The sequence below is a fragment of the Rhamphochromis longiceps genome, linkage group LG22 (genome assembly GCF_057381845.1).
Source record: "Rhamphochromis longiceps isolate RC_006_pf linkage group LG22, R_longiceps_female_GT1.1, whole genome shotgun sequence".
Lineage (NCBI taxonomy): Eukaryota > Metazoa > Chordata > Actinopteri > Cichliformes > Cichlidae > Rhamphochromis > Rhamphochromis longiceps.
The window spans coordinates 5,565,455-5,581,094 of record NC_140577.1 but is presented as its reverse complement, the minus strand read 5'-3'; the positions used below and the strand labels follow the sequence as shown (position 1 = coordinate 5,581,094).

Below are 15,640 nucleotides of genomic sequence, written 5' to 3'. Positions count from 1 at the left end.
TACTGGAGGAAATGCAGTTAACATGCTTTTCTTTGAAATAAAAACCCAGAAGTTTCTTAAGCCTGTTCGTAGACATACAATTTATACACACTAGGAGCAACAGCAGCTGTCTGAGGTATTTAGCCTGGGAGACCCTCCTCTTAAAACTGAAAGTCGGAGTTGTTTCACGGATCAAGAACAGTAGCTTATTCTTCCCAGTATTGAGAATACATGGAACATAATTAGATTCTGAAAATGACAAACATATGACAAGTCTGACGCAGTCCTGTGAAATTTAAATTTAAATATAAACTGTTGAAAGATTTACTGATAATCTTCCTTTCAGCAAATAATCATTTTAAAGGCTGTTTTTAAGGAATAATGTCTCACACACTGAATGTACAGTGTTAGTTTTAAAGAGAGTGATGCCTGTTTGGACAGCAGTAGTGATTATGGTGACTTATTTAGCAGGCCTGCATCGTGTTGCCTTCTGTATTTTGGATTTATGGGAAACCCCTCATCCTGTAAGAAAATGAAACTGAAAGCAAACTAACTCTAACGTTCTGGTCCTGCGACACGGCAGGTCATTTGAGGACGAGTGTTGCCGAAAAATGGCAGCGATCACAGTAACGAAAATGCGCAAAGTCGTTGCTTTTATTTTAGCAGTTTCTGTCGACCTTTTGCTGTTTTACGCGTCAGGATTTGCGGTGTTTCACAGCGTCTTTGGACACTTTACGCGTCTCTGGCTCTCTGCGGCTCTCCGCTGGTTGGCTCTTATCGGTGTCTCTCTTCTCACGCTCGGGGACCCCAAAGCGCTGCTGATTCGGTTTATAACGGCGCACAGTCTGCTCCCCGCGGTGTTTGAGACCGGGACCAACGCGTTTTACAGAGAGGAGAGCGAGTGCGGCCAGCTGGGAGATGTACGCTGCTGGCTCATGTTCAGCGGAGCTTCGCTCGCTGCTGCGCTGTTTTGGGAGATCACCATCCCGGACACCGAGGAAGAGGCCGAAGGTAAAAAGAAGAAACAGAAGGCGAGAGTGCTTTTCATGAGAGTCCTCCGCCTGTACAGACCCGACTATCCCCTGCTGTTTGGAGGACTTGTGTTCCTGTCGCTGGCTGTCATCTGTAAGTAGATTTAATATTTTAGGATTTGACAAAGGTGGTAGTGATGCTAAGATAACAGTAGCGCTGACATATATATACATGTACATGTTGAGCCCTTGGTACTTCCCCGGCATTTCGTGTTCCTTCTTTCTGGCTCAGAGAAGAGCTCGAGAAGATGTGGAGGGTGAAGGTAACAGTGGTCCCAGTGGTAATCCGAGCACTAGGTGCAATGACTCCCAAGCTAGGCGAGTGGCTCCAGCAGATCCCAGGAACAACATCGGAGATCTCTGTCCAGAAGAGCGCAGTCCTAGGAACGGATAGTGCGCAGGACCCTCAAGCTCCCAGGCCTCTGGTAGAGGACCCGAGCTTGAAGGACAGACCGCCCGCAGGGGAATTAATATTTCAATTTCGGAAAACAGCCTCAAAAGAGCTGGTATCTAATGGCTGGTTTGTAATCTAATTTTCAAAGTGGTGCTTTCGATTTGGGATTTTCTGGGACTGCTGAATGTCATTATAAATAATTTCCTCAGGGATTGATAAAATATTCTGATTCTGATTGATATATCACCTGGTGCATCTCTTCTCAGGTGAGATGTTCATCCCTTTCTACACTGGAAGAGTCATTGACATCCTTGGAAGTAATTACCAGGAGAATGACTTCCTGTCTGCGCTTATTTTCATGGGCCTTTACTCTCTGGGAAGGTATGAGGCAAGCAGTGTTTTTCCTCCACATTTATCCTCTGTCTGTTCCTCACAGGTAACATCTAACAGATTTTCTCTTTGATTGAACAGTTCTGTGAGTGCTGGCTGCAGAGGGGGTCTCTTGACTTGTGCCATACACTCCTTTACATGCAGAATCAAAGTTATGCTGTTTGGGGCTTTGACCAAACAGGAAATTGGATTCTTTGAGACCATAAAGACAGGTAAGGCTGACATATGCACACAAAGGACAAAGCATGTCAGATAAAGCCTGAACAGTTGGTTACATAATAGACTGATGATGGCACACAGTGACCTTTTTTTTTCTCCGTGCAGGTGAAATCACATCCAGGTTGTCCAAAGACACCACCCTGATGGGAAGAACAGTGTGTCTGAATGTCAACGTGTTGCTGAGGACTTTCATCAAAACAATGGGCATGATCTCTCTAATGTTGAGCCTCTCGTGGAAGCTCACATTTCTCGTACTGATGGAGACGCCTATCACCGGCCTCATACAGAACATCTATGACACACATTACCAGGTAAAAGCAGGTTAACAGGAGACAATGAATTACAATTTGATCTGCAGAACGTCTTCAAACATTGTCAACATTCTGTCTTGAATCAATATAATTCCCCAGAGACTTATATGATTTCACACATCCCAGTTTGAGCTTTGATGTTTGCTTTGATCAGGTGTGTTGGAATTTTTCCTCAAGTCCAAAACCATGCCCTTGGTTTTTGATATGTTGAGCTGGAGATAAGAATTTTCACACCACCTGACAACGTGCTGATAGGTCTAAGGCTGGTTTGCACAAGGAAACCAGAAAAATTCTGAAACATTGGTTCAGATGAAAGCATGTGTATGTCTTACAGACTAAAACAAAAAAGATTTCTCCTATGTGTAATATTAAACTCTAAACATATCTCCTTCCACTATAATGATTGATTTGTTCATGTTGATAACACAGGACTCTTGTTCCCTGTGATCAAGAGCAAAATTATTAATAATACTTAACTATATTTCTATATTTCCTTCTCCTTTATACTTTCCTCAGAGATTGTCTTTGGCGATGCAGGACTCAATGGCTTTGGCAAATGAAGCTGCAAATGAGGTAGTGTCCGGTATTCGCGTGGTACGGAGCTTTAACACAGAAAAACACGAAACCCGTCGCTATGACAACTGCTTGATGGACACACACAAGCTCAGCATTCGACAGTCCACTGTCAGGGCTGTTTACCTACTTGCACGGAGGGTGAGAAGCTACTTTTTTTTGTGTGTTTCTCAGAGATCATTGTGTATTACAGTTTTAACACCATGTAATGTGTGTGTGTCCACAGCTGACAGGGCTGGTCATGCAGGTCTTTGTGTTATACTACGGTCGGCTTTTCATTCAGAGAGGACAGATGACCACAGGGAACCTCGTTTCCTTCATCCTGTACCAGTCAAATCTTGGAGACAACATCAGGGTATCCCATAATGCTTTGTGCTCTATCATTTACTTTCATACAACCACGGCTCACATCTGGCATGCCAAAGTACTTTATTACTTTTGGCAGGACAATTCATACAACCCGTGGCACCATTTATGCATTTGCTGATAAATAAGAGGTACAATTTGTAGACTCTTAAGATAAAAGGCATTGAATACAAACACATATTTATTGTTGGAACATAAGACCTTACACCAGCCTCACAACATTTTTAGGTGATCCTCAGCAGAGATGGCAGAGAGATCAGATGACCTAAGATGTTTCAGTGGTTCAGAGCTTTTAAACTAGACTAAAATATATATAATATTACACTTTTTAAAACATCTGGTTATCTGAGAAAATTAATGCATTTAACATACTGCACCTATAGACGCTCACCTACATCTTTGGTGACATGCTGAACTCAGTGGGGGCTGCTGGGAAAGTGTTTGAATACCTGGACCGAAAGGCTCTGGTCAGCACAGATGGCAAACTCCAACCTGATCAGCTGAGAGGACACATCAGCTTCAGGAGTCTCAACTTCTCCTATCCTGCAAACCCCAACAAAACAGTGCTGCAGGTGAGATGGCAGGACAGATGGTTTGGTTAGTGGGGGTGTGATTGTCCTATCCATTTATTCTGTTACCATAACCACTGCTGTTCTTAAATTGATCACTCTTTTCAGGACTTTTCCTTGGAGCTAAAGCCTGGTCAGATGATGGCACTGGTGGGTCCATCTGGAGAAGGAAAAAGTACCTGCGTGAGTCTGCTGGAGCGTTTCTACGAGCCTCAGGAGGGAGAAATACAGCTGGATGAAGAACCGCTAAAATCCTATGATCACCAGTTCCTCCATAAGAAGGTGATTCATCATCAGAGCTTTTTCCTGATCAATCAAGCTGTTCTTTGATTAGAGCGTCAGTCTCCTGTCTGTTTTTAAATTACCTCTTTGTTCAAATTTAACAAAAATAAATGGTTATGGTATTAAATGTGTAAATTCCTAATTCAATTCAAGTTTCAATTCAGTTTAATTAATATAGCACCAAATCACAACAACAGTCGCCTCAAGACACTTTATATTGTAAGGTAGAGACCACACAATGATAACAGAACAGCTCAACAATCAGATGAACCCCTATGAGCACGCACTTTAGTGACAGGGTGAAGGAAACACTCATTTTTGAGACTGGGTTGGGAGTGAGGGGAGGGAGACGAAAGAGATGAATTATATTAATAATCTATGTAAGAAGTCCATATGTGTCTATATGTATAATATGTTATGGTGTTATGTGTGTTCAATAGATTGCTGTGGTGAACCAGGACCCTGTGCTGTTCTCTGGCACTATCAGACAAAACATTGAATACGGACTTAAAGGCTGCCCTTTAGATAAAATCAAGGAAGCAGCAATGAAAGCCAACGCCCACGACTTCATCATGCAGCTGGAGAAAGGCTATGATACAGGTGAACACTCCTCACAGGCTTTTTTACATGGCTGCATGCAGACCTGCATTTGTATGTCTGATAAAATTTTACAGCAAACTTGACTCTGTGCATAAAAAAAATGCATTTTTTTGAGAGTTAGTGTGATTCATGTTTCTTGTATTTTCGGTTGTTTCTTTTTTTACATTTTACATATTAAATCTAAATCTTTGATTTTATGATGTTGTCCATTTCTAAGAGGTGGGTGAAGGTGGAGGTCAGTTAGCTAAAAGTGAGAGGCAGCGGATCGCCATCGCTCGTGCTCTCGTCAGACGGCCCAAGGTCCTCATCCTGGACGAAATTACCAGCTCTCTGGACACTGAGAGTGAAAATAAGGTATTTTACATATTTAAATGTTTCCTCAGCAGACAAAAGCTTCTAGGTTTATGTCTCAAGCATGTCTGATACTAGAGATTAAACAGTGAAGGGTCCGCAGCTTCACCACTCCAGGAATCCATAAATAGGAAAACAGTTCTTACTAAAAACCGACTAAAGTGGGAACATTGCTTTTAGGATACTGAATATAAATTGCTTGTTTAACTTAGTTTTCAGTATGATAATCAGTGTCTGATTCACAAAAATGAAATTTTCACTCAAAAATGCAAAGATTAATGTGCTTTGACCCCCCAACGTAGTGTTTACTAAACGCAAAAATACTTATAGCTTTAAGTGGTGCTCTAGCAAAGTGACCCCTGCGAATTTGAGAAAAAAACAACACAAAACACAAATTTTGGTGAAAAAAACCCTAGATATGCCCAACAAAATGAAAAACATGACAACACTCAGCGAAATACTCGAGAGAGCTGCACGTGGTAAACTGTTATGATGCAGGAATGCTGGACTGCCGGAGAGGCATTAAGGAGAAATGAATAACGCTCTCTGATTGGCTACTTTCAAACCTCACACCTCTGAGTACACGGGTATTTCACCATTTAGGTATTTCAACCTTTACAGTTGCTTTGTTTTCTCTCTATGGTACTAAAACATGCACATAGATTTATATATTGTTTATGGAAACTTAGCGGTATTTCTGTTAACAATTTATGTCTGTTAGTGACAATTAGTGAATTATATTGTTCTAAATAATTTAATAATAAAACGCATGACAAATTATATATTGCCATAGAAAGACTGTAGAGGTTATTTAAAGTTTCTGTGAAATTGCTGGTGTTTCCATGAATTATTAGTTATGTTTCAAGGATCTGTTGCTAATCAGCCTTATCTTTTATTTATTTCACAAAACGAAGTGTACTCACAGAATTAAAACCCAACACACCTCTTATTTAGGATCATTGAATGTATAAAAATAAATGTATTTCAAAACAAAATAGTAATTGCTTTAACAGAACAGCTTATTCTGTCTCTGTTATGTCAACTAATATTTGTTATTAATTTATTTAAAACATGTCCTGATAATGGGAGTGGTGTATTTTTAAATTCCTTCTGTGAATACAGCATAGGTTCCTACTGATGTCCATGAACACTGCTTTCACTTAAAAACAGACTCAGTTGGTACTAATAACATGTTTTTCCTTCTGCCTCTGCACAGATTCAACAGTCTCTCTCCAGCATCCCCAACCAGACCCTCCTGGTGATCGCTCACAGGCTGAAGACCATCGAGAACGCAGATCAGATCGTTGTTGTAAGTGGTGGAAAAGTTGAAGAGCGAGGGACTCACAGGGAGCTGATGGACATGAAGGGAAGCTACTACAAACTGAAAGAGGAGCTCTTCACTGAAGGAAACTCACCACAGTGAGAAACCACTGAGTCTGTGCTGAGGCTCGATGTCCTGAGATCTTTGTCTGTAAAACTCTGCTGCAAACAGATGTGTGAGAATGAGCCGGAGGTTGTGTAAATATTGAATATATGTTGTTTTGTAAATATTTGGTAATAAACCTTTGATTAAATTATACATATGTTTAATTTTTTTCTTAAATACGTATCTTCATGATATAATCTTGTTCCATTTGCTGGCTTTTGATAAAGGTGAATAAATGTTTAACACGTCAAACGTATGAAGCCATAAACCTTCATTTATCGTTAATCAGAGAGATCAAAGGTTACTTTATTTCCCTCCAAAAACATCACAGAAAATTAATCTCAGACTCATCTAAATGTGCTGGATCGTTTCCCCATATTTACTTAAAAACTTTCACTGGACATTTAATGGTTTTCGCCATTTGATAAATTTTTCCCAATGAAGGAAAAACTGAGATGGTCACATTTTCAAAATGCCACAAAATCGGTGCAGCTGAAATTAAAATAATAGTAACCTGTTACTTTACTGTGACAGGAAAAACAATTAAAAAATAATAAGTAATTGTACTAAACACCCAAATTACATTAATACTCATGCTTGTAGTAATCTAAAGGTTTCTGTGATTACATATCGGTGCCTCTCCTGTTCATCGCGTCTCTGGTATCTCTGCTTTTGAAGGATCTAACTGCATTTTTTGCCCAGAATGAAAATGAAAGAATTTTAGATACATGCCATCAAATCTAAGCGAGGGTTGGGTTTTATTGTTCGAGCTGATGGGAACTCCCCGAGTGTCAGAGCTGTTTTTACTGGCAGGGAAGTTTCTGGAAAGTTGCCTGATGCCATAAACACAAAACACAGCAAAACACCAACCCCCCCCCTATCGACAAAGATCAGGCTCACCTGAACCAATGTGTCGCCATTTGGTCATCAGTCTGTGAATCCACAAAATGGCGGCTGAGGTCAGGTGACTCAAACAGGGTCAGAATTTGTTTCTTTTGATCATTAATGAACTTTAAAACTTAACCAGCGCTGTGGCTTTAAAGTTTTATGAGTATGTTGTATTTGTACTGCAGCCCACAGCTAAATGTGTTCTGAAACCTTGTTAACACTGCATTTATAAAAGATGACATGAAAACTCAAACAATGGAGACATCACTGCTGTGTCTGCTAACGACAGGACATTTAAAACAAGTTTAATCATCTTCATTTTTAGCTCGTTTTGGTGCCATATTTTCCCCTAACATTAGATTAACTTATTTTCATTAGCGGGGGGTAATATTCTTGTTCAGGAGTGACATTTGGTCTTTTATTTTCACCTAAAACTCCGCGTCACAGTCCATCTGAAAACAAAGACTTTTCTTCGATGGTTAAACTCTGATAGTTTGGAGTTCCCAGGTTTCTGCTGCAGGTGTGACTCATTGCTAAACTTGGCTGTTTCCCATCCACAATCCTGCACCGCCTGCAGGTTAGGAAGGCAGGAGGGCACAAACTCCCATCCGCCATCTTAGGCCGACACTGAACACTGAGTCACAAAATGGCTGACGAGTGCAAATAAAGTTAGACACTCGGTAAAATGACAGACGATTCCCCACATAGCGTTGGCATAAAACAAAGTGTTGTGTGTTTGGTGGAGACTCAATGTGCACCTATAAATATGTTTATGTATTGTATACACACATGTGTGTGTTTCTGTGTGTGTTTCTGTGTGTGTTTGCGCCTCGAAGCTTTTGCCTAATCACGTCAGCACCACATCGCTGCACCACACCACCGAGGTGGAAAGTCCCCGCTCTTCATGCTTTCACTTTCTTTTTATTTGATAATGCTCTTTATTCTGTGCCAAACTTATCCAAACCACAGACACGCCCAAAGTCTTGTGACCAAAAACATTATGTCTGTGAGTCTCTTTTTAAAAAAAAATACATACACCAACGAATCATTATCAACACTAAATTGAACGATATCGATCATGTAGCTGCAGAGGATCGCTCTAAAGGTAGAAATTTCCTCCTGGTGTTTATGTGGATGTTACTTTGGCACGCACCACCCACTGAAACACTGCTGCAGACCGAGTGTAACTGGTTTTATTTTTGCTTTGTGCTATGAAGGCTGACGAGGTTTAATCTGACACAGACAATGATGTCACTTTTCTGGAAGATGCATCTAGAAGAAATATAAAAACTGTTAAAATGTGCACTAACAGCAGCGTCCCTCCACACATCGAAAATGTGAACTGAAGCACAAACTCACAGATCCCAGTCTGAGCAAGGAGTCAGATCCACAGAGGGTCGACCTGCAACCCACCCAGACCCAAAGCCTCCATCACCAATGTCCAGACACAGCAGGACACCTGCAGAGCTCCTGTCTCCACCCATGCCCCGATGCTTCACAGCTGCACATTATTGCATATTCTTAATTATAATCATTATTCCAAGTGAATCTGTTTGTTTATTCCAGTACAAAAACACCAATCAATCATTTATCCAACTAAACTGATCGTGTAGTTACAGAGCTTTGTTCTGCAGGAAAATATTGTGTTTGCAGGAACTGGTGCATTGGTTTGGCAACAATAACAGACAGCTATCAGGCGCCATTTATGATCCTGGTGACTGATTTTATTATAATGAATAGAAAAAGAATGATTGAAAATCACATTTAACAGACATAGTTTGATGAACCCAAACTGAGTTTGACGTTTGGTGGATTTGTCACCTGACAGGTTGTATTTGTGTTTGATTCTATATTTGATATTATTTAGTTCAGTCTGCAGGCCAAACAACTAAAACTGAACTACATGGATGTTTTTCTGTGTTGACTCTGCTGAGTCATCCTCACAGACTGGACTCAGTATAACATTACACTCACTTCTCTCTAAATCAAATGCATCAAATCAGCCGATGCAGCACGACGCGCAACAGAATGACACCAATGCAGCTTTATGTCATCACGTGTTGCTTGAAACATGAGAACGTGAGTTTGAACAAAGCAGAAATGAGCAGAAAAGGATTAGAAGAGACATGAGGAGCGTGCTGCTGTATTAAACCTGAAAACATCACTGATCTTAGAGAAATAAGGTGATTCTTGACAATTATTTTGATCTAGTTTTTCCTGAAGTAATAACAGCTGCATATCTTCACTGTGGGGTATTTTTATATTGTTTTACTGTCAGGTAAAACTCCCCCAGTCTTCTGTGAATCCCCCAAATTCCCCAGATGATCGCAGGAGTTGCAACATTTAAGGCAGGACATTTGTAAGATTAAAGTCGAGAAGTCGTTTCCCAGCTTGATAGCAATGAAATCTCCAATCAAATACATGCTGTGTCATGCGGTCAGCTGGGGGAAGTCCCGGCAAAAATACTGAAGCACTGATCTGAGATCTGCTGTTGAGTCCAGAGAAAAAAAACAGAACACATGACCTGGATCTGTGATACAGGCAGAGTAAGAGCGCCGCGCCTGGCTGTATCTGGCACTTTACCAGCAGACATGTGATTTACTGTAAGTCAGTTTGGTAAAGTTCGGGACTCTCAGAGAGCTCAGCACTGAGAGGACTGACTGCAGATGACTGACATCTAGTGAGAGAAAAACAGCTGAACATGGAAAACAAACTGCTCTGACTCATAAACCACAACAAGTGGTTATAAGCAGCGCTGCCACGCTTCTCACACCCGTCAAGGCTCTTTGTTATAAGATTTATTTTTCCCACGCGTGGGAAATTTCTTATTGTGTTATGATCAGTGACAACAGTGTGTGAATCCACAGCAGCTCACAGAAACCCAACAAAACCAGATCAAACAAGACAGAGAAAGCAACTTTTCCTGCTTATAACTATAATGTGATTTATGTGCGTGACTCACTTTACATATAGTTAAGCTCTCTATATCTCAGCAGCTCTACAGATAGACCCTCATTATGTTCTTGGACTCTGCGAGAGGCCTGACACAGAAGCTTTATTCAAAGGTCACATGAGGACAGGCAGACGCTCAGGATGTCGGGGCTGGTGGGAGGATTTACTTAAAAATAGAGCTGTGATAAAGAGCATTAGAAGACCAGCAGACCCCCAAAGTGCTGATCTGCAGAACTTTCACCAGAAAACCGAACACGTGACTTCCTGTAATTCAGCTGCTCAGCTGCACTCTGTCACTCTGGCTGGGTTATATCTGGGCAAAATATTAAAATAATAGATATTTAGTTTCCCACTGAAAATATTGTATTAACACTGTTGTATTACTCAAACTCACACTTCTATTTGAAATTCTTACCAAACTGCCCAGAAACACCAGATAAAGACAAACTGGGACACCTGTGGACCAGTTAGATTGAGCTCATTTGGTTTTTATGCCAGTTCACTGGAACTGATTCCAAAATCCACAGACTCCCGTTTTAAACTTTCTTCAAATTATTTCGTAACAAAAAATTTGCATTATAATAAACAGGATGCTGTTTTTAGTAGCAAATATTCTTATTCCAGCTTTTTATTATTACAAATAGATTCAACAATTTCTCTCCAACATTCCCGACCAGATCATTTTGGTGAGATCACAGGCTGAAGACCATCGAAACGCAGATCAGGTTGTTGCAGTTGGGAGCTGATGGACGTGAAGGGAAGCTACTGCAAACTGATGGAAGCTTTTCACTGAAAGAAACTCGCCACAGTAACAAACTGCTGAGTCTCTGCTGAGATCATTGTTCTGCACAACTGTGCAGCATAAAGCTGTGTGAGAATGCACTGGAGCTTATGTGAATATTTAATAAATGTTGTTTTGTATTTACTGCAATTAAAGGTGAATAAATGATTGACACACATACAGGAAACACCATAAACCTTAATTTATGATCAGAGAGACCAAAGGTTGCTTTATTGGTACTTTATATCCCAAATAAAGATTAATAAACAGCATCAGAGATGAATCTAAACGTGTTATGGAATTATGTTTTATGCTTTGTGTCCCACATTTATTTAAAATAAAACCTTAAATACATTCACAGGACATTTAAATGACCTCGCAGTGAGAACAATGGATTTGGCTGAAAGGTGATCCTGTTTCTTTTACTGAAGTAAAAACCGATGGTGCCACTAAATGGGTGTGACTGTAGTTTGATGCAATGAATCAAAGAACGAAAGAAACTGATGAATGCCTTCACATCTAATGGAAAGTCCCTGACTATCAATGCTGTTTGTTTTTGGAAAACTACCAGATCTCCTCCCACAAACAGCATAACACCAACTCCCTCTGTCGACAAACATCAGCCTCAGTTTGACGAACACGTGTCGCCATTTTGTCACCGCTCCACAGAACGTCACCTCAGGTCACAGCCGGACATCAGTCAGTGTTTGTTTCTACTGAACGTTAATAAACTTTTGTCATCTTTAAAGTTTAGCCAGCGTTGAAGACTTTATGAACAACACAGGTATATTTAATATATACCTGTAGACGGGTTTTGCTGCATTATTTTTCCCCAAAACTTTGGAGCTACTTATTCTCATTCGCTGAAGTGTAATAGTACTTAAACTCTGACAGCTGCCAGGGTTTTGGGGCAGCATGACTCATTATTATATTTGGCTGCTTCCCATCAGGAGTCGCGTACCGCCTGCGGGTTACGAAGACAGGCGGGCACAAAATTACAGACCGCCATCTTAGATTGACAATCAACACACATCCAGTCACAAAATGGCCGACAACCATGTAAAGAATGATAGATACCTAGATTGATGACCACAAAAGAAAAGAGTCGTGTTTATACTCAAACCTGTGTGTAAATATTTTAACGTACGTGTTTTTGTGTGTATGTCTTCGTATGTACGTGTGTTTGCGTCTCGAAGCTTTTGCCTAATCACTGTAGCACCATATCACCACACTTCAGAGGCGGGAACTCCCCGCTCTTCATGCTTTCACTTTCCTTTTTGTGTAATGCTTTTCATTCAGCGCCAAAACTGACCAAACTAAAAACACGCCCAAAGTCTTGTAACTGAAAACATGACGTTTGTGATTCTCTGTCACAGTTTGTGTTTTGGTTTTGTTTTTTGCAGTGCTTTACATCAAACAGCCACATAATTAATATCACTAAAGTGAATAATACTGATAATCTGATTTCAGAGCTTTGTTCTGCAGGTAAATATTTCCTGCTGGTGTTTATGCAGATGTTTCTTCGCCACGTTTCACCCACCGAAACGCTGCTGCAGACCGAGTGGAACAGGTTTTTACTCTGTGCTATGAAGGCCCGATGTCTAATGACAAACACTGACATCATAAATTTTACTGAAACAAATATCTCAGAAAATCATGATGAAATATGAAAACACTCATGTTAAAATTTATGCACCTCCCCAATGGCAGCGTCCTCCACTGAACCCAGCACACTTCAAAGAAACGGACCTGATGGCGTTCACCCGACTCTCAAACTCACAGATCCCAGTCTGATCTGATGGATCAAGGTCAGATCATCTGAAGCCCACTGTGTAAACTCCAGGACCCAAAGGATCAAATGCCAACGTCCAAACACAGCATGACACCCTCCACGGGTCCTGTTTCCATCCTCGATGGTTCACAGCTGGACCGTGTTTGGATCTGTTAGGATGTGAGGATCCTAACATGGAGGATTTAAACTTCAAGTCACCAAGTGTGTGCTACACCATTTTCAGTCTTTAAAGTATTTCCTACCATGATATCGTTCATTTATTCTCCAACAACTTTTCATAGTTTTCACAGGGTCGTGGAAAGGTCTTGCTTAATGCCCAAAGTGTCAATGCAGACAGAGCAGAGTAATTTCCTTTGGGCTAAAAATGACTGAAAGCCATGTTTGATGATATTTAAGCATTTTTAGAATATCAGTCGCAGATAAAGACGAATCATTTTATTGTCATTGTGTCTTCATACAATAAGATTTTATTTTGCAGGTCTCAGCACAGAAAAGATGAGACACTAAGCTCGCCCTTTTACATGCACATAAACACGCACACCTGGACATACACACAAAAAAGAAAGACTCTATATAAAGCAGCGCTATCAAACTCCACCATGTGTGAGGGTCTGCAGAATAAACATGAGCAAAAAGTCACAGAACTGAAATGGATTTCACAGCTCTGATCAAGAAGCTGTCTCTCAGTCTGGTGGTGTATAAAGAGTCCATTTCCAGGGTGGGTGGGGTCTGCAGCGATACATGTGGCCTTTTTTTGGATGCGACCAGCGAGTCCAGCTGTTGAAGTTGACTTTGAACAATCCCCAGTGCTGTTCTCACCACCTGCGCCAAAGTCTTTCTGTCTCGTGGTGCAGCTGCTGTACACTTTCATACTAAGACAGAGGATGCTTTCTGTTGTTGCTCTGTAGAAGTTCAAAAGCAGCTCAGAAAGTCTGGTCTGTTTTAGCTTCTTGAGGAAGAAGAGCCTCTGTTGGGTTTACTTAGCAGTTTGGTTTGATTCGGCAGCCTTTAACCAGGAAACAATGGAGTCAAAAATTAAATCAGCTGTGCAACAGAAAAACAACATTTTTGGATCTTTTGTATATTTTATATTTTTAATATCCAAAAAAACTCTGGTTGCTTATCTCTGAACCTTCACGGCCCGTGTAGGATAAAGAAAATACTGACTTCACAGACTGGTTTCAGCATGCATTACACTCACTTCTCTCGCAACTGAAACTAATAAAGCAGTCGATGCAGCACAAAATGACACCAGTGCGGCTTCATCATCACGTGTTGTTTGAAACATGAGATCATGAGTTTGAACAGAGTAGAAATAAATGGAAAAGGACTGGATAGAATAATCAGGAGGAGCATGGCGCCATATAAACATCACTGATCTTAGAGAATAAGGTGATTCTTGACAGTTATGTTGATCTGTGTTTTTTCCTGCAGTAATAACAGCTGCATATCTTCACTGTGGGGTATTTTTATTGTTTTATTGTCAGGTAAACCCCCCCGGTCTTCTGTGAATCCCCTAATTTCCCCTGGGTATCGCGGCCATTGCAACATTTACTGCAGGAAGTTCGTAAGGTTACAGTTGAGAATTCGTTTTAAAGCTTAATGTTAATGAAACAATATCCAGTCAAACACGGTCAGCTGAGGGAAATCTGGGAAAAAATACTAAAGCGCTGATCACCAGAGAGGAAAAAATACCAAACAGAAACTGATCGTCCGTCAGCAAAACAAAACCCATGACCTGGATCTGTGACAAAGCCTTTAAGGTAGAGTAAGAGCGCCGCGCCTGGCTGTGTCCGGACCTTTACCAGCAGACATGTGATTTTCAGTAAAAGCTGTGAGCCTGGCAGTTTGGTAAAGTTCGGGACTTTCAGAAGGCTCGACGCTGAGAGAACTCACTGTGCACGACTGTCATCTAGTGAGAGAAAAACAGAGCTGAAAATGGAGAATAAACAGCGATGACTCATAAACCACAAGAGGTGGTTATAGGCAGTGCTGCCATGCTTCACATGCCTTTGAAGGGTTTGTGTTGGTATTTTATGTGAGGATCAACAGGAAACCAAAATCATGTGAGTGACAGGAGTGTTTGAAGCCACAGCGGCTCACAGAAACCCAACAAAGCAGCTCAGATAGGAGGCAGCATGTTACAGAGAGCAGCTCCTCCAGTTAATGAAAACACTGCTGTAATTTATTTTCAGTGCATGAGTCACTTTATATGTTCAAACTCTATATTTCAGCAGGTCTACAGATAAAAACTCCATGATTTTGTTTGACTCTTGAAGCCTCGACACAGAAGCTTTATTCAGAGGTCACATGAGGACAGCCAGACTCTCAGTGTGTCTGGAGTTCAGCAGCCTGGTGGGAGGATGATGTCATTTACTTAAAATAGAGTCGGGATGAAGAGCATTCAAAGACCAACAGCACCCCGAGTGCCGATCTCCAGTATTTCACCAGAAAACCGACCACGTGATTTCCTGTAATTCTGGCACAGCCGCTGGGTTGGTGTTGGCAAAAGATCTGAATGATAGACTTCGACTGTCCCAAGTGGGAGGAAATAAACCTGAATTAAATGCTGTGAATGTTGTACTGACACTAATACTCCGGTACTGGAACTGGTGTTGCTCAGACTGCAAAGCAGTTTGGTTTTATGTCAGGACACAGTAACAGTGTGTGAAATGTTATCTCATTAAAACTGTTGTCGTTACTGGTTACTGGAGGACCAATAGCACCTCATTTGTT

At 40.9% G+C, this 15,640-nt stretch overlaps 2 protein-coding genes across 2 annotated transcripts in view; both read left to right on the top strand.

Moving 5' to 3' along the window:
• LOC146643209 (uncharacterized) overlaps positions 1-15,640 on the top strand; it is a 239,886-nt gene that overhangs the window by 59,504 nt on the left and 164,742 nt on the right. The window lies entirely within an intron of this gene.
• On the top strand, positions 27-6,693 carry tap2a (transporter associated with antigen processing, subunit type a). The gene is made up of 11 exons (XM_085395950.1): positions 27-1,104; positions 1,671-1,785; positions 1,876-2,006; positions 2,119-2,324; positions 2,841-3,038; positions 3,124-3,252; positions 3,647-3,835; positions 3,941-4,114; positions 4,555-4,714; positions 4,932-5,068; positions 6,282-6,693. The coding sequence occupies exons 1-11, from the start codon at positions 591-593 to the stop codon at positions 6,486-6,488; spliced, it is 2,160 nt and encodes a 719-aa protein (XP_085252076.1). The 5' UTR covers positions 27-590; the 3' UTR covers positions 6,489-6,693.

Excerpts from the sequence above, each read along its gene's own strand:
- tap2a (XM_085395950.1), top strand. The coding sequence starts at position 591 with ATGGCAGCGATCACAGTAACGAAAATGCGCAAAGTCGTTGCTTTTATT. Across the intron at positions 1,105-1,670 it reads CCTGTCGCTGGCTGTCATCT|GTGAGATGTTCATCCCTTTC; the intron begins GTAAGTAGATTT and ends ATCTCTTCTCAG. Across the intron at positions 2,325-2,840 it reads TCTATGACACACATTACCAG|AGATTGTCTTTGGCGATGCA; the intron begins GTAAAAGCAGGT and ends TACTTTCCTCAG.